At 40.4% G+C, this 24,061-nt stretch overlaps 1 protein-coding gene across 4 annotated transcripts in view; it reads right to left on the reverse strand.

Annotated features, from left to right (window-relative positions):
• abca12 (ATP binding cassette subfamily A member 12) overlaps positions 1 to 24,061 on the reverse strand; it is a 74,679-nt gene that overhangs the window by 28,944 nt on the left and 21,674 nt on the right. For 2 of the 4 annotated variants that reach the window (XM_089003424.1, XM_089003427.1), the window contains exons 20-47: positions 23,227 to 23,339; positions 23,083 to 23,138; positions 22,192 to 22,319; positions 21,983 to 22,113; positions 21,711 to 21,853; positions 20,880 to 21,047; positions 19,393 to 19,610; positions 18,034 to 18,942; positions 16,909 to 17,015; positions 15,240 to 15,346; positions 14,942 to 15,141; positions 14,712 to 14,788; positions 13,527 to 13,657; positions 12,240 to 12,410; positions 11,049 to 11,213; positions 10,775 to 10,970; positions 10,561 to 10,700; positions 9,628 to 9,747; positions 9,441 to 9,531; positions 9,047 to 9,226; positions 7,815 to 8,103; positions 5,227 to 5,341; positions 4,341 to 4,670; positions 3,076 to 3,145; positions 2,858 to 2,992; positions 1,869 to 2,027; positions 1,470 to 1,653; positions 179 to 397 (exon numbers count right to left, since the gene is read on the reverse strand). In XM_089003424.1, the coding sequence (XP_088859550.1) occupies positions 179 to 397; positions 1,470 to 1,653; positions 1,869 to 2,027; positions 2,858 to 2,992; positions 3,076 to 3,145; positions 4,341 to 4,670; positions 5,227 to 5,341; positions 7,815 to 8,103; positions 9,047 to 9,226; positions 9,441 to 9,531; positions 9,628 to 9,747; positions 10,561 to 10,700; positions 10,775 to 10,970; positions 11,049 to 11,213; positions 12,240 to 12,410; positions 13,527 to 13,657; positions 14,712 to 14,788; positions 14,942 to 15,141; positions 15,240 to 15,346; positions 16,909 to 17,015; positions 18,034 to 18,942; positions 19,393 to 19,610; positions 20,880 to 21,047; positions 21,711 to 21,853; positions 21,983 to 22,113; positions 22,192 to 22,319; positions 23,083 to 23,138; positions 23,227 to 23,339 (5,052 nt within the window). The remainder of the gene's footprint in view (positions 1 to 178; positions 398 to 1,469; positions 1,654 to 1,868; positions 2,028 to 2,857; positions 2,993 to 3,075; positions 3,146 to 4,340; positions 4,671 to 5,226; positions 5,342 to 7,814; positions 8,104 to 9,046; positions 9,227 to 9,440; positions 9,532 to 9,627; positions 9,748 to 10,560; positions 10,701 to 10,774; positions 10,971 to 11,048; positions 11,214 to 12,239; positions 12,411 to 13,526; positions 13,658 to 14,711; positions 14,789 to 14,941; positions 15,142 to 15,239; positions 15,347 to 16,908; positions 17,016 to 18,033; positions 18,943 to 19,392; positions 19,611 to 20,879; positions 21,048 to 21,710; positions 21,854 to 21,982; positions 22,114 to 22,191; positions 22,320 to 23,082; positions 23,139 to 23,226; positions 23,340 to 24,061) is intronic. The other 2 variants (XM_089003426.1, XM_089003425.1) reach the window with 2 other exon arrangements.

Below are 24,061 nucleotides of genomic sequence, written 5' to 3' on the forward strand. Positions count from 1 at the left end.
ATTTTTATTGCTGTTTTGCATTTGCCTCAAAATATCAGCCTGCGTGTTTTGGGTATTTTAGATGCTATAAAACGTTTTTCTGATGTCAGTTAGGAAAAAAAAGTGATGTCGGTTGTCCTTTAAAGGGTAAAAAAAAAAAAAATGACCTGATTGCATCATAGACAAATAAATCACTTACGTTCGGACCTGCTCGTGCAATTCCCTGCGTGACCAGTGGGGGGCCTTTATCTGTCCGTAGAGCAGGAGATGCTCCTTGGTGGTCATGTGGTCAAAGAGAACGTCATATTGCATGCAAACGCCCAGATCTTTGCGGATGGCATCCAAGTTGCTTTGCATGTCTCGCCCGTACACTTCGATGCTGCCGGATGATGGCGCAAAGAGACCCGTGAGGAGAGACCTAATTGCGCAGGAAGATTAGATGATGGAAGATTAGATGATGGTAGACACTGATTGTGACCATTTTGTATTTGGTACATATTTTCAGTGCAGATGGCCACTGGTCTTTTATTTATTTGTTTATTTATGTATCCATTTATTGTGGGACCATTAAAGGTTTTATGATTCTGATTCATTCATTCATCTATTTATTTATTTATTTATTTATTTGTACATGAATTTATGTATGTATTTATTTATTTATTCATTTAGTTATTTTTATTTTTTATTCGTTTATACATTTAATCGTTCATTCATATATTTATTTATATATCTATATTGATCTATTTATTCATCTGTTTATTTATCCTTGTATTTATTTAACAATGTATTTCTTAATTTATCCATTTATGCATTTATCCATTTATGTATTTACCCATTTGTTTATTTACTTATTTATATGTATTCATTCATTCATCCATCCATCCATCCATCCATTCATTCATTCACTTATTCATTTATGTGTTCATCGATTCTGTTATTTATTTCATTTATTCATTCAGCTATTCATTCATTCATTCATTCATACATTTATCTATATATATATATCATCTATTCATTCATTTATCTGTCTGTTTATTTATCCTTGTATTTATTTATCCTTGTATTCATCCATTTATTTATTCATTTAGTCCTTTATTCATTCAGTTGTTTTTCTATTCATTTATTTTTTTAAATTATTTTATTTATGTGTTTATGTATTTATGTGTTTATGTATGTATTTGTGTATCTATGTATTTATATATGTATGTATTTATTATATGTTTAATTATCCTTGTACTTAATTATCCATTTATTTATTTCCGTATACATTTGTGTATCCCTTCATTTATTTATCCGTTTATTTTTATTCATGTATTCATGTATTTATATATTTATTTATTTATGTATCACAATCAGAAAGCCTTGAAATCGTCCCACAAATGGGGAAGTTTGTATTTATTGATTGATTGATTGATTGATTGATTGATTGATTTCTATTAACCCTTTCGGGGCCAGCGATTACGACAAGGTGTATGAACGGGTTAACATACATGGTAGTCGTCTTGCCAGCGCCATTGTGACCGAGCAGCGACGTGACGTGGCCCTCGTAGAAGCAAACGTTGAGGTTTTGAATGGCAACCCGCTCACCGTAGATCTTCGTGAGACCGTGAAGGGTGACGCCCACGGGGAGGTGAGAGAAATCCTCACCTGCCTGAGAGAAAAACTGCTTCTTGCCTGAAAGGTTAAAAAAAACGCAAACAGTAAATCAAAGAAGGAGGATACAAAGAGGGAGAAATATATTTAGGTGCTTCGATATGGGGGAAAAAAAAATGGGTGACCATGAAAAGAAGAGTACAAGACAATAGAAGAAGGAAGAGACAAAAAAAGCCCTTTGCGAGACTTTTTTTCTCTCGTAGCTATGACAACATCATGGCTTTTAATTTCCGTACCTTTGCCCTCGTTATCACAGAATACGGGCACGTTGAGGTTCGCAGTGTTGGTGAACAGACGTCCTGCGCCTCCCAACTGTGACTTTACGCAGCAGAAAAGGTTGGACCAAAAAGAGGCTGTAAAGGGGAAGTACCATGGAGCCGGGATGCCATATTTGCCTGATCAAACACACACAAAAAATAAGAAAAAAATAACAAGAAAAAAATGACACATTTTCACGCAAACAGCTAAAGCGCGTACAAAGAAATTCAGCAATCTGCTTTTGCTGCTTTTAGTGAGGCATGAAATGAAAACAAAACTCCAATTACATTACATTACAAACAACCCGTACATACAGTCATAACAGATGGCACAATCTGGGTCAGAGTTCTTAGGTGTGGGCTTTGAATCCGGTTTCCGGGTTTCCTGTGCGGACTACTTCCACATCCCAAAGTCATCCTGCTTCAATCGAAGACTGAAATGTTGCTTTTTATGTGCGGGAATTTAAAGGATATGCGGATAATTGGTTCCCAGACAGAGTGTGTAAGGTGAAAAGTGTGTATCCCAAAAATTAATTTCCCATAGGAAACCATTAAAATTACAATAATCCGTTCCCAGGTCCCCATAAAACATCATTTTCTACTTTCAAATTTTCTAAGCCTTAAAGGATAACTGACACCCCCGGACAAATTGTGTCCATAATTTGTAAAATCACTTCAAATGACTTCTACTGAGCGTATTTGACAAAGATTCCACTGCATATAGCTATATTTTACATTTTAAGACTCGCGCTGAATATTCCGCAAGTCTTGTTTTCGAGTTGGTGACGATTCCTGACGACGTGACGTCACGTAAGGAACGCCCCTGACCGAGAAAGCGACACACATTGCATTTTGGGGACTTTGTTTGGTCTGAAAATTTCGTGTTGATGGCGAAATTAGAAGGAAAACACATAAATAACGCAATGGTGAATCCTTGTGTGTTGCACAACTAGACAAGTTGCATTTACCAGGAAAGACCTTGCGGATGTAGACCCCAACAGTCAAGTAGATGAGCGAGTCGATGAGCATCATCCAGCACAGCCAACCGAAGGAGGCCTGGTCTCCCGCCATGGGTGACGAATATGAGTTGCTCCACTGAATTCCTAATAAAATAAAAAATAAAAAAATGATACTTTTAGGAACTCCCTTGTTTTCCGATTTTGTGATGAGAGAGGGAAATTCATACCATCTCCTCGCATCTCATAGATAGAGATATATTGGCTTGCATAACTGAAACAGCAGGGGGCAAATAAGCTCTGTGGGAAAAGGAGACTTTGGTTATCAAGCCAGAGTATAATTCAAACAGCCTTGACAGTAACAAGTCGAGAAAGTTAGCGTATTTTCCGGTGTATAAGGCGCACCCCAAAAGCCACACACGTGCACCATATAGATTGACTGTGAGACGGGCTCATATTTGCCCAAGTGATTTATTACAAGACTGCATTCAGTCTTATGAAAAAAAAATTACGGTGATACGTTGGTTCACGAACTTAATTGGTTCCCAAACAGGCGAAAAGTGTGTATCCCAAAAAAAAAAATTCCCATAGGAAACCATTAAAATGAGAATAATCCGTTCCCAGGACCCCATAAAACACAATTTTCTACTTTTCTAAGCTTTAAAACTACACAAAATATACCTTAATTTATGTATAATAAATGTGCTGTGGTATTATAATTAAAGAAATGAATTGTGCTGTATCATAAAGTTGTTTTATTTACCTTTGTGATGGTCATTGACGGCTTGATGGAATGGAGTGGCCGCTTTCATCAGCATTAAACACTTGATGAGGAACGTAGCCTTCTTTCTTTCACCATCTTGAGGAATGATCCCTTGTAGGTGCTTTCTCTGCGATAATTGTATCTAGTTCCTCATCAATTGTGTTCTATTTAGCTGGGTTGATAGCTTTTTGCATCAGGCGTACAGATGGCTTATGCGGGTTGTTTGTGGAGCCTGACTGATGGGATATTTTAACCTTGCAGTCTACACTCTGCCTTTGAACAATCCAAGTTGAAACAAGTCCAAATTCCACTGTTTTCTATCCATTTTGTCACTCTCTGTTGTTTGCCTGTCTCTTTTATGTTTAAACCACCTCCCCTCACTGCTGCGTTCTTGACTAATCACGTGGCTTAAACGGAAGACAGGGGGCGGGGAATAGAGGACCAAAACAAGCCGGCTGCCATTTTCTTGTAAAGAGAACGGGCTCGTTTGCGAACGACACATCACTCATTGTGGCAGCTCCGTGTGTATCCCGAAAAATAGTTCATATGCCAAGGTAAAAGTTTCATAAATGTAACGTTCGTAAACTTAAAGGTTGGTAAGCCAAGGGGTTCGTAAACCGAGGTATCACTGTAATTGAATTTGAATTAAAAAACCTAATGAGGTTTGAGTGTATTAGTAATAACAACACAATCAAAATGATGAGCACTGGATGCAAAATTAGATTGACTCACCAGTGCACTCTTCTCAAAAATATTGAGACTGGACTCCACCGCCATGACCACAATAAACGGGAAGAAGCAGATAATGTAAAGGAGGCTTCCGCTAAGTCCGGCAATGGAGGTCTTGTCGAAAAAGGAGCTGATCAGGTAACTGAAGGCCAGGACGGTCAAGCCGTAGTCGCAGAGGTACAAGAAGAGGATGAAGGCGTTACTGTGCTCCAGGATGCCGCCGTGCTTGAGAATCAGCGTGAGGATGATGATGGTCACCATCAGGTGTGCGGCGCAATCCAAAAACCAGGCGATAAAGTGGCTGAGTGGGTTGACGCCCATCATCTTCATATACTGCAGATTGAAAGACAAACAAAAACTCAATCCGTTTTCTACAAATCAACCCATTTCCAACGAAGCTTGGGCGCCATCTTGTGCATTTTCTGGGACACTATATGCTGTCCTTGACGGCTCGAATTGATATGGGAGGACTCCTTTAATCGATTGCGAACATGTATGCTTTCCTCTTCAGAACTATTTGAATCATATTCATAACTGGATGAGTAACAAGAAAGCATCTTCTCCAAATCTGAAGCCATTGTTTTGGTTCTCCAGCAATGCAAGACGAACAAGGGGGCGGGACCTTCTGACACTGGCCACTTCCGGGTTCATTTTTGTTGCAGATTTTGGACACTTGAAGTCATTTTGATTGGTGTTTTGCATTTGACTAAAATATCATCCTGCGTGCTTTGGGTATTTTAGACGCTATAAAACCTTTTTTCTGATGTCAGTTAGGAAACCAAAAACTGGTGTCGGTTGTCCTTTAAAGTGGCCATGAATGATTATCTCTGCAAAAGCACAGTAGTGTGTGTGCACACTACACACAATGCCCTGTTAAAAAAATCCTTACCTCATGCAGCCCAAGTTCTCTTTCATAAACCAATTTCTTGACAAAGTCGGCCACAAACAGAACCCAGGCTAACATCAGCATGAGAGGGAAGACGAAAGTGATGGCCTCAAGATACCTGATGAATGCAAAAAATATGCAAATAAATCATAAGCAAACATTTAGATTTGAGGAGAGGTTGACAAAGTTATACTAAACACATTCACTGCCCTTCCCGAATTTATTCGGGAATTGAAAAGCATGACGTGGAACGCCATTTCTAAATTTGTTTGGGTTTTCTTTTTTCTTGTGGTAGGGTGCGAATTAAGCTGCAGTCGGACCTCTTGCAATATAATAAAGTCACAGAGAAAGCACCTACAAAGGATCATTCCTCAAGATGGTGAAAGAAGAAGGTTACGTTCCTCATCAAGTGTTTAATCCTGATGAAACCAGCCACTCCATTCCATCAAGCCATCAATGACCATCACAAAGGTCATTAAAACCACTTTATTATACAGTACAGTTTATTTCTTTGATTATAATACCATAGCACACTTATTATAAATAAAATAAGGTATATTTTGTGTCGTTCTAAAGCTTAGAAAATTAGAAAATGGTGTTTTATGGGGACCTGGGAACGGATTATTCTCATTTTAATGGTTTCCGATGAGAAATTAATTTTTGGGATACACACTTTTCGCCTTACACACTCTGTCTGGGAAACAATTGAGATCGTAAGCCAAGGTATCGCCGTATTTTTTTTCACAACACTGAATGCAGCATTGTAATAAATCACATGGGCAAATGAGCCCGTCTCACAGTCAATCTTATCAGTTGCAATGGCCTGCGTGGTACATCTGATGGAGCTTATCAGCATTGTCTTAATAAAGTTGTTGGGAGGCGGCGGGGGGGGTTACAAACCGCCAACGCATTTCAGCGATCACAAACTATGGTTCATATTTGCAAAATGCTAATGTCAAACCTCACTGACTGTCGGATTGGTCAAAGTATACATATGAGAGATGAGCAGTGGGCGGCAGTTTGAGTGGCGCATATCTACGTGGGAGAGCACACACACACACACACACACACACACACACACACACACACACACACACACACACACACACACACACACACACACACACACACAAACATGCACACACGAGCCTGAATATTCATGGCCGCCTTTTCAGAGGCAATTATCATGTGAGACATGGCAGTGAGTGACTACTTTCTGACAGTCCCAAGTGGCGGATGAATAATGAGTGAGTTTGCATTATTCCGCATCAATGCTTCGTCTGCACCCAAGAGACACTGTACATCCTTTTATGTGATGTTTATATTTCTGTCTCCAATGCACAGCACCCTTGCGCTATACAATATAAATGCTATATATTCAAGTGGTGTGTTGAAGTAGTTGTGCTAAAACATCTCGCACCATCAAGGAAATGCTCAATTTAAACTGAGCGTTTTCCAAGTGAAAATATTCACATCCTGCATAATAATAATAATAATAATAATAATACATTTCATATATTATCATTGTTCCACGATGCTAGCTAAACGCGACAACCGACTATAAAATGCATATGTATTTTTTCATCTTTAGGTGATATGTGAACCGATGGATTATTTTATAGTTCTTAATAATAACAATAATAACAATAATAACAATATTAATAATATTAATAATAATAATAATACATGTCATTTATAAGCGCCTTTCAAAACTCTCAAGGACACTTTACAGTCACAGGATATTTTTTTCTGCGGGTGAGCAGCGTTCACTCAACCCGGAAGTAACTCAAATAGATAGTAATCAAGCTAGCTAATAGATACAATAATAATAATAATAATAATAATAATAATACATTTCATTTATAAGCACCTTTCAAAACTCTCAAGGACACTTTACAGTCACAGGATATTTTCTTCCGTGGGTGAGCAGCGGCAGCCACAGGCGCCAGCACTCACCCAACCTGGAAGTAACTCAAATAGATAGTAAGCTAGCTATCTAGCTAGCTTATAGAGCTATCTAGCTAGCTAATAGATATTTATATTTTATTTATTATTTTTTTGTAATTGATAGAGAGTAGACAAAAAAAATAAGTTATTATATTTAAAAAGTTTCATGCTTAGAAGGTCCACAATGGAAGCACAGAAAATCTAGGGTCAATCTAAGGTGAACAGACAAAGCCTGTTAAAATTTCATCTTCATATAATAATAATAATACATTACATTTTAAGCGCCTTTCAAAGCTCTCAAGGAGACTTTACAGTCACAGACAAGCTCATGGAAAGGACAACCGATTAAAATGTCTATGTTCTGTTGTTTTATAGTTGTTGGTGCTTGGCACGTCCGGGGGCTTGGTATTCAAATCAAGAAGACTATGTTTTACTAATGTATCACTTCACTTTGCGTATACGCTCAATAAGTAGCTTGGCAGAGGACTGCGGACGTTGGGCGTCGGTCATGAATGGCTGCGTCTCCTGCCGGCAGTAAAGACAATCTTTCTGGGTGCAAACCTTCGTCCACAGTGTCCGATCGAACATTTCTGACATGACTCGTGTAATAATTCTGGTCAGGTGAAAATGAGTATTCAACTTACAGATCCAGAAGATAACAAGGATACGGGAAGGGTTGAAGTTGCACAGCATTCTCTGTGACTCGTCCAGTTTGCATTTGGATAATCGCCCGGTCAATGTTCTCCTGGAGGTACACAAAGGCCCGGTTGTAGCGCATGGCGCCTCGCGACGTGACGTGGTTTTTCTTGGCAAAGTAAAGGCTGCGGACTCGGTCTGTCCGCATCACGTTGTCCAGATGCATTCGGATGGTGTAGTGGACATTGGGGGGGAGCCGAGAGGAGTTTTCCTCTTTGGGCAGCTTGAAAATAACACCTTCAAGAAAAAGCAGCCAACTCAGTCAAAATTCTAAACGTTTAAAGGACAACCGACACCATTTTTTTTTTGTTTCCTAACTGACATCAAAACAACGTTTTATAGCATTGAAAATACCCAAAACACGCAGGCGGATATTTTTAGTCAACTGCAAAACATCATCAAGTGTGCTGAAACTGCAAAAAAATTGAAACCAGAAGTGGCCAGTTTCAGAAGGGCCCGCCCCCTTCTTCGTGACATCACGCCAAGACGTCTTGCCTTGCTCCAGAAACAAAACAATGGCTTCAGATTCAGAGAAGATGCTTTCTTGTTACTAATCCAGTTATGAATGATGATTCAAATAGTTCTGAAGAGGAAAGCATAAATGTTTGCAATCCATTAAAGAAGTCCTGACGTGTCATTTTGAGGCGTCTGGACTGAAATGTAGCGTCCCAGAAAATGCACAAGATGGCGCGCAAGCTCCGTTGGAAATGGGCTGATTTGTTCCTTGGGAATTTGTGTCAACTAGTATCAACTAGTAGTCGTGGTGCAAAACACAACGATTCACCATCACGTTATTTATGTGTTTTCCTTCTAATTTCGCCATCAACATGGTGTTTTCAGACGAAAAAAAGTACCCAAAATGCATTGTGTATCGCTTTGTCGGTCAGGGGCGTTCCCTACGTGACGTCACGTAGGGAATCGTCATCAACTCGAAAACAAGACTTCCTGAATATTCAGCGCGAGTCTTAAAAGGTAAAATATAGCTATATGCCGTGGAATCCTTGTAAAATACACTCAGTAGAAGTCATTTGAAGTGATTTTACGAATTTTGGACACAACTTGTCCGGTGGCGTCGGTTGTCCTTTAAAGGAAAATGAATCATTATTTTTCCATGAAAATACCAACAGAATTAATATGTTGATTTTTATTGTTTTCCTTTTCGCCTCCTAAAATGACTCACTTCCATAGAGATTGCGGTCCTTGGCGAGTTCCTCAGCATCGGCGTCAAGATGCTCGGCAGATTGGTAACCTTGGTAACGATCAAATGTGATACAGGACGAGATGTTGACCATCAGGGTGGACAAGGTGGTGATCTGATCCATGATGTGTTTGTTCCTCTCCAACATCAATGTTATGTTTGCTTTGACACACACACACACACACACACACACACACACACACACACACACACGCACACACACAAGTTTTAGGTACAGTAGTGGAGTTGCTTTGAAATGGGAAGTTAATTAAGTCCACAAAAATGTACTTTCCGGCACAATATAACAATACCGTTTCTCATCCCTCATTTTGATACTAAACAAGGTGAAAACATGGACTTGAAACGCTCAACTCACAGAAGCTGTTCAGGGTGTTCCTCATTTTATTCACTTCAATGTCTGTTTGCATCTCAATGAAACCTCTCACAAAGGCATTGTCCAAGGAATTCTGTCAACGCACACCATAACAAAAGTGTTTTCAAAAATCCCGCCTTGAACCGGTTGGGGGTGGGGGGGATTCCAGAGTGTCCACGAGACGTCATACCTGAAGAAGTGGCAAAGTGTGCTTGAGCACTTGGGCAGATTTCATGATGTATTTTGAGGATTTGAGCCATTCGTCAGAGTGATTCTTGAGTTTGCCGAACTCTTCCAGGGTAGCATTGGCCTGAGGAAGAAGAAGAAAATGCCATTGCTATGTGTTGATGTGTGTCGGCAGAGCGTTATTTCAGATCTATTCGGGATACTTTTTGTTCTTTCAACGACTTCAGAATCAAACACAGTACCATATTTTCCGGTGTATAAAGCACACTGGAGTATAAGGCGCACCCCCAATGAATGGTGTATTTTCAAACCTTTTCCATATATAAGGCGCACAGAACTATGAGGCAATGAATGAAACACGTTTTTAAAAAATCTTGGCCTCCGAACTGTTTAAGGGGAAAAGTGTGTATCCCAAAACATTATTTCACATAGGAAACCATTAAAATGAGAATAATCCGTTCCCAAGTCCCCATAAAACATCATTTTCTACTAAATAAGCCTTAAAACTACACAAAATATACTTTATTTTATGTATAATAAATGTCCTATGGTATTATAATTAAAGAAATAAAGAGCACTGTATAATAAAGTTGTTTTATTTACCTTTGTGATGGTCATTGGTGGCTTGATGGAATGGATAGCTTTTTGCATAAAGTGTCTCAAGGAGGGACTGAGCTTTCAGCCGCTCTGCCGCCAAACTGTGGAACTCACTTCCTCCCAACATTCGTAACGTCGATTCTCTTCCCACCTTCAAATCCCATCTCAAAACACACCTATTTAAAATGGAATTTTGTGTGTAGCTTTATCTCTTGTTTCTATTTATAATTGTATGATATTTATGATTGTATCTATGCTTGTCTGTGACTGTAAAGTGTCCTTGAGAGCTTTGAAAGGCGCTTGAAATAAAATGTATTATGATTCTAAATCTAGCGGATACCTTTGCTATAATCGCCCTGGTGATTGGTGTGTCAGGTGTGAAGAGGATTTTTCCCATCAGCATTGGTTTGAGGTAGGCCCACGCAATAGCGCCCCCTGTGGTGTTGACCATGTCTAGGTACATGTTCATACAGTAGGGAGCTACAAAAAAAAGCAGGCGAGACATTGAATCCATCTTCCCTCGGTAACGAAAGGACGACGTCTTCCCAACATACTGGCGTTTCGTGGAATCTTGAACCTGTCAATCATCTCCTCCCTCACGTCATCGTCAAGCCAGGGTGGCGCGGATTGTGAATCGTTAGGAAGGTTGGCGAGTCCAAAGAAAGGCAAGATACCCTGACTGCACATGGCTTGAGACATGGTGACAACTGTAGCCCGGGTTGAGAGGCTCAACTTCATGAGTCCTGCAGCCTAAAGGGAAGAGGTGGTCATCCATGATGAATCTACAATCATGTCCGGAACGTACTTTTCAAAATGGAGTCTACATACTTGGGTGAATTCAGCGTGGGCCATCTGACTGAGTTCTTGGACGGACATCATGTAAGTGCTCAGCTGATCAATGGCGGGAAGCATCTCTTCCATCATGTGGATGATATTGTTGGCCATCAGGAGCATAAATCCCAACAGGCTCTGAAATTCGTCCGACAACACCATCTGAAAGGAAGAATTTGAAAAAAATATATTTCACAAATGATCGCATATTTTCAGTTCACGTGACTTACAAGACAATCCAATACATATTGATGTATATTGCGCTTTAACAAGAGCTGAAGGAGTAACAAAGCGCTACCATGGATGAGCGACCAGTCTTGTTTGTGAGTTGGTGACGATTCCTGACGTGATGTCACGTCTGGAACGCCCCTGACCGAGAAAGCGACACACAATGCATTTTGGGTACTTTGTTTGGTCTGAAAACGTCGTGTTGATGGCGAAATTAGAAGACTACTATTTGATACTAGTTGACACAAATTCCCAGCGGACAAATCAGCCAGTTTTCCAACAGAGCTTGGGCGCCATCTTGTGCATTTTCTGGGACGCTACATTGGAGTCCTGACGGTTCGAATTGATCGGGAAGGACGTCTTTAATTGATTGCAAACATGTATGCTTTCCTCTTCAGAACTATTTGAATCATATTCATAACTGGATGAGTAACAAGAAAGCATTTTCTTCGAATCTGAAGCCATTGTTTTGATTCTAGAGCAAGGCTTGGTGTGACATCACGAACAAGGGGGCGGGACCTTCTGAAACTGGCCATTTCCGGGTTCAGTTTGAAGTAGTTTTGGGACACTTGAAGTCATTTTTATTGGTGTTTTGCATTTGACTGCGTGTTTTGGCTATTTTAGATGATGTCAGTTAGGAAACAAAAAAATGGTGTTGGTTGTCCTTTCAGAATGTGCCTATATAAAATAGTCCTATCAGAGGCGATAAGAGCCAAGTTCCAATTCTCTTCAACGTGACAGCGAGTTCATCAGAAAGGTGGGCAGAAACCAGCCAATGAATTAAACATAAACACATATATATGTGCAGATGTGTCACTGCAAGGAGGATTGTCTTATTATGACTGCTAGCAATGAAAATATAGGCAATGGTGGTGTGTGTGTGTGTATTATTATATGAATGCTGAGCATGTTAAGCGGGAAGTATACAAGCGGGTGTGTCAATCCTGAAATCAGCCTTACTCTGAAGACAAACTTTTCCATGTTGACGTGGCGAGTCATGATCACAGCCAAGGTGTACCACTCTTCAGCGGACATGGAGCAGAAGGTTTGAAAGACAAGCACATCCGGCTCGCCGATGCTCAGACCTTCTCGGGAATTGCAGTAGCGCAAATTCAACAACCAAGAAAGGATCTGTGTGGAACACATTATAGAGGGGGCAAAAAATTAAAGACGGTACAAGAAGTGATTATCTGTTGTGGAAAAGGTCTCATTTTTTTATCATTTTACCTTTTTTTAAGGACAACCGACGCCCCTGGACAAGTTGTGTCCATAATTTGTAAAATGGCTTCAAATGACTTCTACTGAGCGTATTTCACAAATATTCCACCGCATATCGCTATATTTGACGTTTGAAGACTCGCGCTGAATATTCAGGAAGTCTTGTTTTCCAGCTGGTGACGAGTCTTCACGCCACGTTAGGGAAGGAACGCCCCCGACCGAGAAAGGACACATTGTTTTCGAGTTGATGCCGATTCCTGACGTGACATCACGTCAGGAATCGTCACGTCAGGGAGCTACATCGGAGTCCTCATTCCTTGTGTGTTCTACATACTTGGCAATAAAGATGATTCTGATTCTGATGCCTCAAAATGAGACGGAAGGACTTCTTTAATCAATTCCAAACATTTATGCTTTCCTCTTCAGAACTATTTGAATCATATTCACAACTGGATGAGTAACAAGAAAGCATCTTCTCCGAATCTCCAAGGTCATTTTGAAGTAGTTTTGGGACACTTGAAGTCATTTTGATTGGTGTTTTGCATTTGACTAAAAATATCAGCCTGCGTGTTTTGGCTATTTTAGATGCTATAAAACGTTTTCTGATGTCAGTTCGGAAACAAAAAAAAATGGTGTCGGTTGTCCTTTAAATGCCCAACGGCATTTTTAATTCTCATATATAATAAATATATTTTCAGTGTTTTCTTGTGACCATATCCCGTCATGTTAGTAACTTAAAAAGTAGTTGAATCAACGGTTATTCTCGACTTCTTCATATGGTTTCAGTCATACTGGCCCTCCAAATGAAACTGGAGCAAAAATGAGTTTGACACCCCTGACTTTAGCTTTAGGGTTGATCAAGAACAAGAATTCTGACAAAAAGTAGCGCAGCGGAAATGATCAGACATGTTTGTCGTAAAACAATGAGTCATTGCATTGATATGTATTGAATAAAAACTCAATCAAATCAAATCAAATAAAGGGGAAGTGGCACCGCGTTTCCTACCATCAAATCCCTACAATGATCACCTGTAAATTGTTGGTGGGCATAGTCGTGTTCATGAGGATCTGGAGAGCAAGCGGATGGAAATCCACGTGTTTCTGAACATCATGCAAAAAAGCACTTTCATTCCGCAGCATTTCGCCAACCGTCACGTGCTCTGAAAAACAAAAAAGAAAGAAAGAAAGCATGATGGCACCAACGCGACAATTTTTGTAGTGGTTCTCTTCGATGGTGATGAGTTGGATGTAAAAACAAAAGCCAACAACAATCCAAAGCCCATTTTACTCACGAATGTACAGTGATACCTTGGCTTACGATCTCAATTGTTTCCCAGACAGAGTGTGTAAGGCGAAAAGTGTGTATCCCAAAAATTAATTTCTCGTAGGAAACCATTAAAATGAGAAGAATCCGTTCCCAGGTCCCCATAAAATACAATTTTCTAATTTTCTAAGCCTTAAAACTACAGAAAATATACCTTATTTTATGTAAAATAAATGTGCTATGGTATTATAATTAAAGAAATAAATTGTACTATATAATAAAGTGGTTTTATTGACCTTTGTGATGGTCGTTGATGGCTTGATGGAATGGAGTGGCCGCTTTCATCAGCATTAAACGCTTGATGATGAACGTAACCTTCTTCATTCTTCTTTCACCATCTTGAGGAATGATCCCTTGGAGGTGCTTTCTCTGCGATAATTTTACCTAGTTCCTCATCAATTGTGTTCTGTTTAGCTTGGTTGATAGCTTTTTGCATCAAGTGTACAGATGGCTTATGTGGGTTATTTGTGGAGCCTGATTGATGGGATATTTTAACCATGCAGTCTACACTCTGCCTTTTAACTATCAAAGTGGAAACAAGTCCAAATGTCACTGTTTTCTATCCATTTTGTCACTCTCTCTCTGTCGTCTGCTTGTCTCTTTAATGTTTAAACCACCTGCCCTCCCTGCTGCGTTCTTGACCAATCACGTGGCTTTAACCGACAACTGGGGGGCGGGAAATAGAGGACCAAAACAAGCCGCCTGCCATTTTCTTGTTCGGAGAACGGGCTCGTTCGCTAACGACACATCACTCATTGTGGCAGCTCCGTGTGTATCCCGAAAAATAGTTTGTATGCCAAGGTAAAATGTTCATAAATTTAACATTCGTAAACTGAAAAGTTCGTAAGCCAAGGGGTTCGTAAAGTGAGGTATCACTGTACGTGTTTCACCTTGAGATGTGTAGTTGATGTTGAGCGAACCGAGGTTACTGGTGTCAACGCCAAAGCTTTGACTCAGCACAGAGGACCTATTATCGCACACACGGACACACATACACATATTTATTGTTGACGAAAATATGTTTTCAACTCTACTTGTTCAAGTTACTGATAAATAATAAATTACTGTCAAAAGAATGATTCATCGTGATGTAAAATATCGAACAAGCAAAATGCGCTACCAGTTTGTGTCGTCATCGTAGGTGCTGGGGTCTCCAACTAATGTCTGGAAGATGACATCACCCAGATCAGCGCTTTTGCCCTGAACAGCCTGCAACAAGACTCGCAGGCCTGGTAGGAGAGTGGAACAGAGTTGACCAGGTTCCAAGGCCAAAGCGCCCAGTAGGTAATGCGCAAATTCCGTCTTCTCCACTTTGCACACCTGAAATGGCAAACAAATGTCATGAACCCGACTTTGAAACCATACCTCTGACTTGAAACCGTAATTATGACTTTGAAAATGTATTATGTGAAAGTGACCTGAGATTTCAGTTGATCAAAATGGTCTGCAAAAAGTGGATCACTCAGGTTAGTCTGGAGAAGTCGAGTAGCGGTCTGGAAGACCTGTTGTAAATCGAGCAACATCTCTGCAATGACACACAACATTGCACTGGCGCTTTATTACAAGTCAGGCTAATGCTAATGCTAATGCGTTGTTAAAATGAACTGCTTGCAGGGAAAAAGAAATGTGGAATGATGGGAGTGGATTTTTTTTTTTGTAGTGAGATGTCAATGAATTAATTTTTTGGGGCCAAAACATGTGATGACAGAATGTATAATTCGACAGAAATTGGATAATATTTAATTTCATAACATATGCAATTAAAAAGTCTGTTGATTCTAAGCGTATATTCAGGAAGTCTTGTTTTTGAGTTGGTGACGAGTCCTCACATTACGTCACTGAAGGAACGCCCCTGACCGAGAAAGTGACACACAATGAATTTTGGGTACTTTGTTTGGTCTGAAAACTTTGTGTTGATTGCGAAATTAGAAGGAAAACATAAATAACATGATGGTGAATCGTTGTGTGTTGCACCAAGACTACTATTTGATACTAGTTGACACAAATTCCTAGCAAACAAATCAGCCCATTTCCAACGGAGCTTGGGTGCCATCTTGTGCATTTTCTGGGACGCTACATTTCTGTCCAGATGCCTCAAATGACACGGATTAACTTCTTGAATCGATGGCAAACATTTATGCTTTCCTCTTCAGAACTATTTGAATCATATTCATAAGTGGATGAGTAACAAGAAAGCATCTTCTCCGAATCGGAAGCCATTGTTTTGATGTTAGAGCAAGGTAAGACGCCCTGGCATGACGTCACGAACAAGGGGGCGGGACCTTCTGAAACTCGCCATTTCCGACGTCATTTTGAAGTACTTTTGGGACACTTTGACTCATTTTTATCTGTATTTTGCATTTGACTAAAACGATCAGCCTGCGTCTTTTGGGTATTTTAGATGCTATAAAACGTTTTTCTGATGTCAGTTAGGAGACACAAAAATGGTGTTGGTTGTCCTTTCATGTTTTACGGGGACCCGGGAACGGATTATTTTCATTTTTAATTTATTCCTATGGGAAATAAATGTTCAGCAGACAAACTTACACACTCTGTCTGGGAACCAATTAAGTTTGTGAGCTGAGGTATCACTGTATGTGTTCTTTTGTATGCGAGTTAGAGGCGTCGACGTTTGGCGAGAGCAGACAGGATCCTTTCCGTTTGGTTCATGAGATTTTCAAACGTGCTGAGCGGCTTTCATTCAAAGCTTACAGACACTCACTGGGAGCTCGGCCTAAACCGCATCCAAGTCATTTTTCTTGATATTGACAGTTGCAAAGAAGCATTTGAGGAAGAAAAAAACATGTCGGGGTTTGCGGAAAAGGTCATGATGATCCATTATTTGTATGTCCCACACACTTCATTAGGCAGGACTAATCTTGAGGATAGAAGAGCTGAATCAATTGATTCTACACTGTCAGGCGGGTATTGATTTTAGAATCAATATTTTGTCGGATCGCGTTGAGAAAAATATGATTACCCGTGTCAGTTGAGGACAAAACATTTGCAATGCATCCCAGTATGATGCAGTGCAGTTGAACACTTTATTCTTATTTTTTTGCTTCTTTTGACAGAAGTCAGTGTTACCTTGAGGTTCACTGGCGAGCGCTCTGGTCATATTTTTAAGCAAAGCAGAGAAGGGAAAGCTATCCGGCAGCATCTCGACGGCATTCCTCAAGAGAGGCAGTGATGACCTACGAAGAGAAAACACACAAGTGAAATATGCTACATGCAATTAAACAGTCGTCCAAGAAATGGACACTGAACAAAAAAATAAAATAAAATGGTGTGTTGAATTGACTGCATTTTATTTGACCAAGTAGTCACACAAACTAAAATCATCTGAATCCAGATATATTTTGCAAGAAGATAATCGTTTTCATGTCTATACAGGTAAGATCCGAGTTACGACTGGCGTGAGTTACGACCACCCGTACTTACGACCACCAGACCTTTTTTTTTTTTACGCCTGACACGGCAACACGCAAGCAGCCGGCAACGCGTACTACAATTTTGGCCAGCCAGCATGTCACAGACTTGCACAGCAATGCGTGACTACATTCAATAAAAATAAAAAAATAAATACAATAAAAAAATAAAAAGATTAAAAAATAAAAATAAAAAAAATACATAGAAATAGACAGACATGAAAAAATAAGAAATAAGAAATAAAAAATTTAAAAATTAAAATTAAAATGATAACAATAATAATACATTTCATTTCGAAGCGCCTTTCAAAACTCTCAAGGACACTTCACAGTGCAGATACCATCTCGGCAATATCTCCTGTAGTACACTGCTTTCTTCATGAACAGTTTTGTATACATTACAAGTCGAGTTATACAGTAATAAAAATGGATAATACGAAATATAAAATGATAAAAATGACATTAAAAGTTATAAAATTTATAAATAAACTGTAAACAGTTTTATTCAATCGAAAATGTGGCTTAAAAACAACAGATTGACATTCTATACTATCCTGTCGTGTAAATGTGACGTCAGCTATTTTGAATGAATTTCGACTTACGACCGTTTGACTTACGACCATTTTGTCGTAACTCGGTCGTAACTCTGATGTTACCTGTATTTAGATCCGGATGATTTGATTTTGTGCAACCATTTGACGAAATAAAAAGTCAGTTTAACAAAAAAACAATTGTGGAAAGACGACTTTTTCAGACATGAGGGGCAAGTGAAATTTTTACTCACATCTGAGAGTCAGTGGGCAGGGTTGCAAAAGAAAGCACCCCCAGTGCGGCGTCAATGGCCTCCTCCCGTGAGCTATTCAAAAGCCACGGCATGTCCCGAGTTGATCCCTTCATGATAATGTTCAGATTGGGATTGGAAAAGAACACGTGAGCCGTCTCCAGAATGTCCTCTTGCGAAGGGAATGACAAGGCGCTGAAGATGGCTGGGTAGTCAATGGACAGGAAGTACAGGAAGTCATTCACCGGGTCCATCTGAGGCCGCCACGGGGCGTCTCGTCTGCGTCGGGCGTTCGCCACGTGGCTATGAGCGGTCACGCCCGGATGATGAGACTCAGGCGTAAAAAGGCCACTGCTGAACAGCTCCCTTAGCATAGCTACGATGTTTTCAACTAGCTCGGTGATCTCCGGCAAAGCCACGTCCATTTGAGTCAAGGTGGACAATAAAGGTCTGAGCAGTTGGGGTATCTTGGGCAAAAGCTGGGTCAGAAGATCGAGTCCAGATTGGTCTGAAGACGCTAACCAGGCAGCCACCTTCTGCGCGAGCGTGTTTCTGCCATTGGAAGCCAGGAAATGTTCACGGGCCTCGTACACCATCATTTCATCCTCCAATACCTTCATGCGGATCATAGCATGAACGGCGTCATTTACCACGTCAAGGAAAGAACCGTGATTGATCCTTGATATTGATAAGTCGCCCACCTTTAAGAAGACCTCATCGAAGGTGATGTTTACGCAAGAGTGGACGATGGTCGCCGCCTCGTTGAAGACAAACTGGCTCGACTCGATGTCTTGAATATGCTGGTAGTTGTTCAGGATGTGGCGCAGTGCCTCCTCCATAGCTTCGATGCACGATTCCGGCACAGGAATCACTTTGAGCAACTCACCTGACAACACTTGAACAGCGGATAAACTGTGGGTGGGAGGAGGTAAAAAAAAAAAAGTTCAATAGAAATGAATATCACTGCATGCTTCACTTAAAGGACAACCGACACCTCTGAATAAGTTGCGTCCGATTTTATTCTTTTTATTAAAATCAAAATACAGTGATACCTTGGCTTACGAACCTAATTGGTTCCCAGACAGAGTGTGTAAGATGAAAAGTGTGTATCCCGAAAATGTATTTCCCATGGGAAACCATTAAAATGAGAATAATCCGTTCCCAGGTCCCCATAAAACATCATTTTCTACTTTCTACTTTTCTAAGCCTTAAAACTACACAAAATATACCCTTTTTTATGTATAATAAATGTGCTATGATATTATAATTCGTAAACCGAGGAATCACTGTACTTTTTCTCGCCTGTTACTTAATATATTGAGTGCATTTGGTGAGCTGTGTCATTTTTGTGAGTGCAGTCACCTGTTTTTTAGCTGCATGTCTTGGAGTTGATGATACCAGTGAAGCAGAGCACTATGGCTTAGCGGATGGCCGAGCAAGTCTAAAAACTGACTGGAGACATTGGTGATGATCTGCTCCAACATGTGCGCTTGATATTTGTTGACTTGATGGAGAGATTTTGTCGCATTGACGATTCGGGCTGAGGCGACAGCAGGAGTGATTGCTTCCAAATCCACGTGCTGAAAGCAAAATGTGGCAGAGCAAATGTTCAGTGTGTCAACATTGCCACCAAATGGTCAAAACGTGAATGGCATTGGAATTGACTTTTTTTTTTTGTTGAGGTCAGCTGACTTCTTTGAACTTCCTGATCTAAGATCCGGAAAAGTTGTGTCCATAATTTGTAAAATCACTTGAAATGACTTCTACAGAGCGTATTTTACAAAGATTCCACCGCATATAATAATATTAATAAAACATTTAATTTACAAGCACCTTTCTGACCACCCAAGAACACTTTACAATAAAAACAATACATAAAACAATAAAATAATGAATAAAACAATAAATAATAAAACAGCAGATTAAACTAGACATGAAAGCAAGTTTAAACAGGTGGGTTTTCAGGTGAGATTTGAAAGTAGGAAGGGAGGCAATGTTACGGGTGTTGGGTGGAAGTGCGTTCCAGAGTTTGGGAGCGGAGCGGCTGAAAGCTCTGCACCCCATCGTGGTGAGATGGGCAGAGGGCATACAGAGGTGGAGGGAGGAAGAGGAGGGCCCGAATATATCGCTATATTTGACCTTTTAAGACTTGCGCTGAATATTCAGGAAGTCTTGTTTTCGAGTTGGTGACGATTCCTGATGTGACGTCACGGAAGGAACGCCCCTGACCGAGAAAGCGACACACAATGCATTTTGGGTACTTTGTTTGGTCTGAAAACTTCGTGTTGAGCCGTGTTGATGGCGAAATTAGGTGGAAATCACATAAATAACGCAATGGTGAATTCATGTGTGTTGCACCAAGACTACTATTTGACACTAGTTGACACAAATTCCCAGCAGACAAATCATCCCATTGCTAACGGAGCTTGGGCGCCATCTTGTGCATTGCAGTCCAGACGCCTCAAAATTATACGGAAGGACTTCTTTAATCGATTGCAAACATGTATGCTTTCCTCTTCAGAACTATTTGAATCATATTCATAACCGGATGAGTAACAAGAAAGCATCTTCTCCGAATCTGAAGCCATTGTTTTGATTCTCGAGCAAGGCAAGACATCCTGGCGTGACGTCACGAACAAGGGGGCGGGACCTTCTGAAACTCGCCATTTCTGAGGTCATTTTGAAGTAGTTTTGGGACACTAATTTTTATTGGTGTTTTGCATTTGATTAAAAATATCATCCTGCGTGTTTTGGCTATTTTAGATGCTATAAAACGTTTTTCTGATGTCAGTTAGGAAGCAAATAAAATGCTGTTGGTTGTCCTTTGATTTGATGTTTGTTGTACTCACACTCGTGTTGAGGTGGGGACAGATGTAATGGTTGGCAGCAAAAGTCTCCAGAACTGGCTTCAAACTGATGTTACACCACCTTTCAATGACACTACGTTTCAAACCAGCTGCTTCCATGATTGGCTCCCACGCAATCACAGCTTCCCTGCACTCCAATGTGCCATTTACCTACAAGAATTGCAAACAAAGTGCGCACAATGTCAATCGCCTCCCATCTTTTGTTTTGTCGCCTTTCATCGCATTCCTTCCGAGCAAACCGGTTCAGGGAGTAAGACTGCGAGGATCACGGCGAGGCACAACAAAGAGTCTGGGTGAAAGGCAAGCGGCACAGAGGATACCCGATAATCTCTCGATGCACATCGACACGTTTAAATGGCACAAGGCTCACACAAGTATCACCACTTTTTTTTTAATCACTGGACACCGAGGCAGAGATTGTATACAATAGCTTTATCACAACAGGTGTGTCTCTGCAACGTTTTTTGTGTATAACAGTGACATTAAGGTGATACCTCGGTTTACGAACCCCTTGGCTTACAAACTTTTCGGTTTACGAATGTTAAATTTATGAACATTTTACTTGGCATACAATCTTTTTTCATACACGGAGCTGCCTCAATGAATGATGTGTCACTTTTTCGCCTTACACACTCTGTCTGGGAACCAATTAAGTTCGTAAGCCAAGGTATCACTGTATTTGAATCAGTGTCTGGGAACCAATTAAGTTCGTAAGCCAAGGTATTACTGTATTTGAATCTGGTTGAGTCTCGACTCAGGTGTTGAGAGTCATCAGAGTTCATTGCTCTCCGATACACAAAGGATGCGCTTTACCCGCTCAGCGGCCTCCAATGTTTGTTCGGTGGCAAGGTGAATTCTTTCTAAGATCTCGAACAAGTTAAAATGACTGGCGTTCACAGACTGTGCAATTTCTATCATCAGGGTCACCACAGGCTTCGCAAGGCTCATTGTCATCACTGTGGAAAAAAATCAGAGGTTTCAATATTATGACCAAAAAAAGCCATTAATTAATTAATTAATACACCATTTTATGAGGCAAGCTTATTTCGGATAGCTAAATGCGGAATGCTAAGTGGCATACTCACCGTTGTGCACGTGCTGGGTGTTTACCATACATGCTATGATTTTTTCAAAATAGGGGATAACAGCCGTGGCGTTGTCCCAAAGGTGCGTTTTACTGAGTGTTGTCAGTACGGCCTCCAATATCTTTTCAAGCCTGCGCGGAAAAACAAAAACACGATGGCTAAAGGGCACTTCACATACTCCCAATTGTTCTTTGCCTGATTTCATTTACTTGTGCCAAGTCTTCTGGTCAGCTTGCCCAGTTAAAACCTGTTGAAGTACTGGACCGAGATGGGATAAAACCTCCACAGATGGGATTTTAGTCCCAAAGCCTGGACCACTCATAAAAAATGTCCAAATCTGTAAAAAATAATAATAATTCAGAAACGGTTGTCTGTGTAATCTCTCAGTCATACGGGAGTGGTCCATCGATGAGAAGGTTTCTTCAGCCGTCATCTGTACTTCTTTGAAGGCGTCGGACGTTTCGCTTCTTCATCAATTTGGATCGTTCGTACAATAGACTGCTTAGGCAACATAGTCTTAGTTATGCTGATAGGGTGATACCAGGGCATATTGGGCAATCAGGCCAGTTGTCAGTCAGGACAATAGTAGCAATCGGTGGAGCCGCAGGGATTAGTCCTCTACTTCCCCCAACCTGAGAGCAGGGACCAATCATAGCAGAGTCCGGCACCGCCACGTCTGGACAGTAGGAATATATCTATCGGGCCGAAACTACCAGTAAGACGTTAGTTTGCTGACGAAGCTTCTTGGATAAGAGGTGAAACGTCCGACACCTTGCAAGAAGTACAGATGACGGCTGAAGAAACCTTTTCATCGACAGAAACGGATGTGTTATAAGATCCAAAAAGTGCACAAGAAAACATGGCTTGCCATTTAGGAGTTTGTTCAGTTTCAAGAGAGGTACGAATACGCGAATCAGTTACATTCCAGAATGTTGCTGTTAGGTGTGGTTCAGATAAGGCTGATCAAGCAAGCAAAACAAATATGGCAGAGATTGTATCAGCATATTGCATGCATCTTCTGATATTCTTATAAATATGCGTCATGCTTTGACCCCAAACCTGTTTAGCATGCATGTCTGGAGCTCAATTACAAGTTTTACCTGGTTAAAAATCCCAGGCAGAATATCTGCCATTTCATTTTCTAGACTTGCGTTGCCTGAAACCATAAAAAAAACTTTTATGATTAGTTTTAAATATGGCACAAAACCACCAATCCGTCAGGATTCAGATTGAAATTGAGTTACCTTGGCTTGACTTCAGGATAACTTGGATGATGTCAACGACAACAGAAACATAGTAATGAGCTGTGTTGTTTGGCGGGAGGAAGTTCTGAATTGTCTTCATTTGGTTCAAAATGCTTGAAAAAAAAGACCAAGTAGGGTCATATTACCATTTTACATCATCAAAACATCAAAGAAAATTGCTGCATGTCATATTTTCATTGGTCAGCCAAGGAGGTGTACAGCACATGTATGAAAAACAAATGAAGCTTGAGAGCTGCTAGCATGACTTGCTAGCATACCAGATACATATTTGTTCATTAACTCATTCACTGCCAGACGATGTGCAAAAATGTGTCCACTCCAGTGCCAGGGTTTTGGTCATTTTCACTCAAATTGCAGGACCCACAGAATATTGAGTTTTACGACTACATAACCATTCAATTCAGCGTAAGAAATCTTAGACTCTCTTCTTTCAACAGAAATAAAGAGGTAATTCCTAAATTATATATAGGTCTGGAGTTATCTGAACTTGAAATGGGGGCAAATGTACAAAATACAATACAATACATACATAGATTTATATAGCGCTTTAACAACAACTGAAGCTGTAACAAAGTGCTAAAATGGACAAAAGGACAATTCGTCCCCCTCGTGGAAGGGAAAAACTTTGCCAGAGGTTTGACCAGGGCTTTATCGGCACCCCCGCGAGGAAAAAACCAAAACCCGAACAAATTCCGAAATGGCGCTCCACGTCACACTTTTCAATACCAAATTAAAATCAGGAATGGCAGTGAATGAGTTAATATTTTCCGGAAACTTCTAAGTACTTAGAGACCATCAAAACTAGAGGTGTCAC

Source organism: Hippocampus bargibanti, linkage group LG08 (genome assembly GCF_051943395.1).
Source record: "Hippocampus bargibanti isolate YZ-2025 linkage group LG08, ASM5194339v1, whole genome shotgun sequence".
Lineage (NCBI taxonomy): Eukaryota > Metazoa > Chordata > Actinopteri > Syngnathiformes > Syngnathidae > Hippocampus > Hippocampus bargibanti.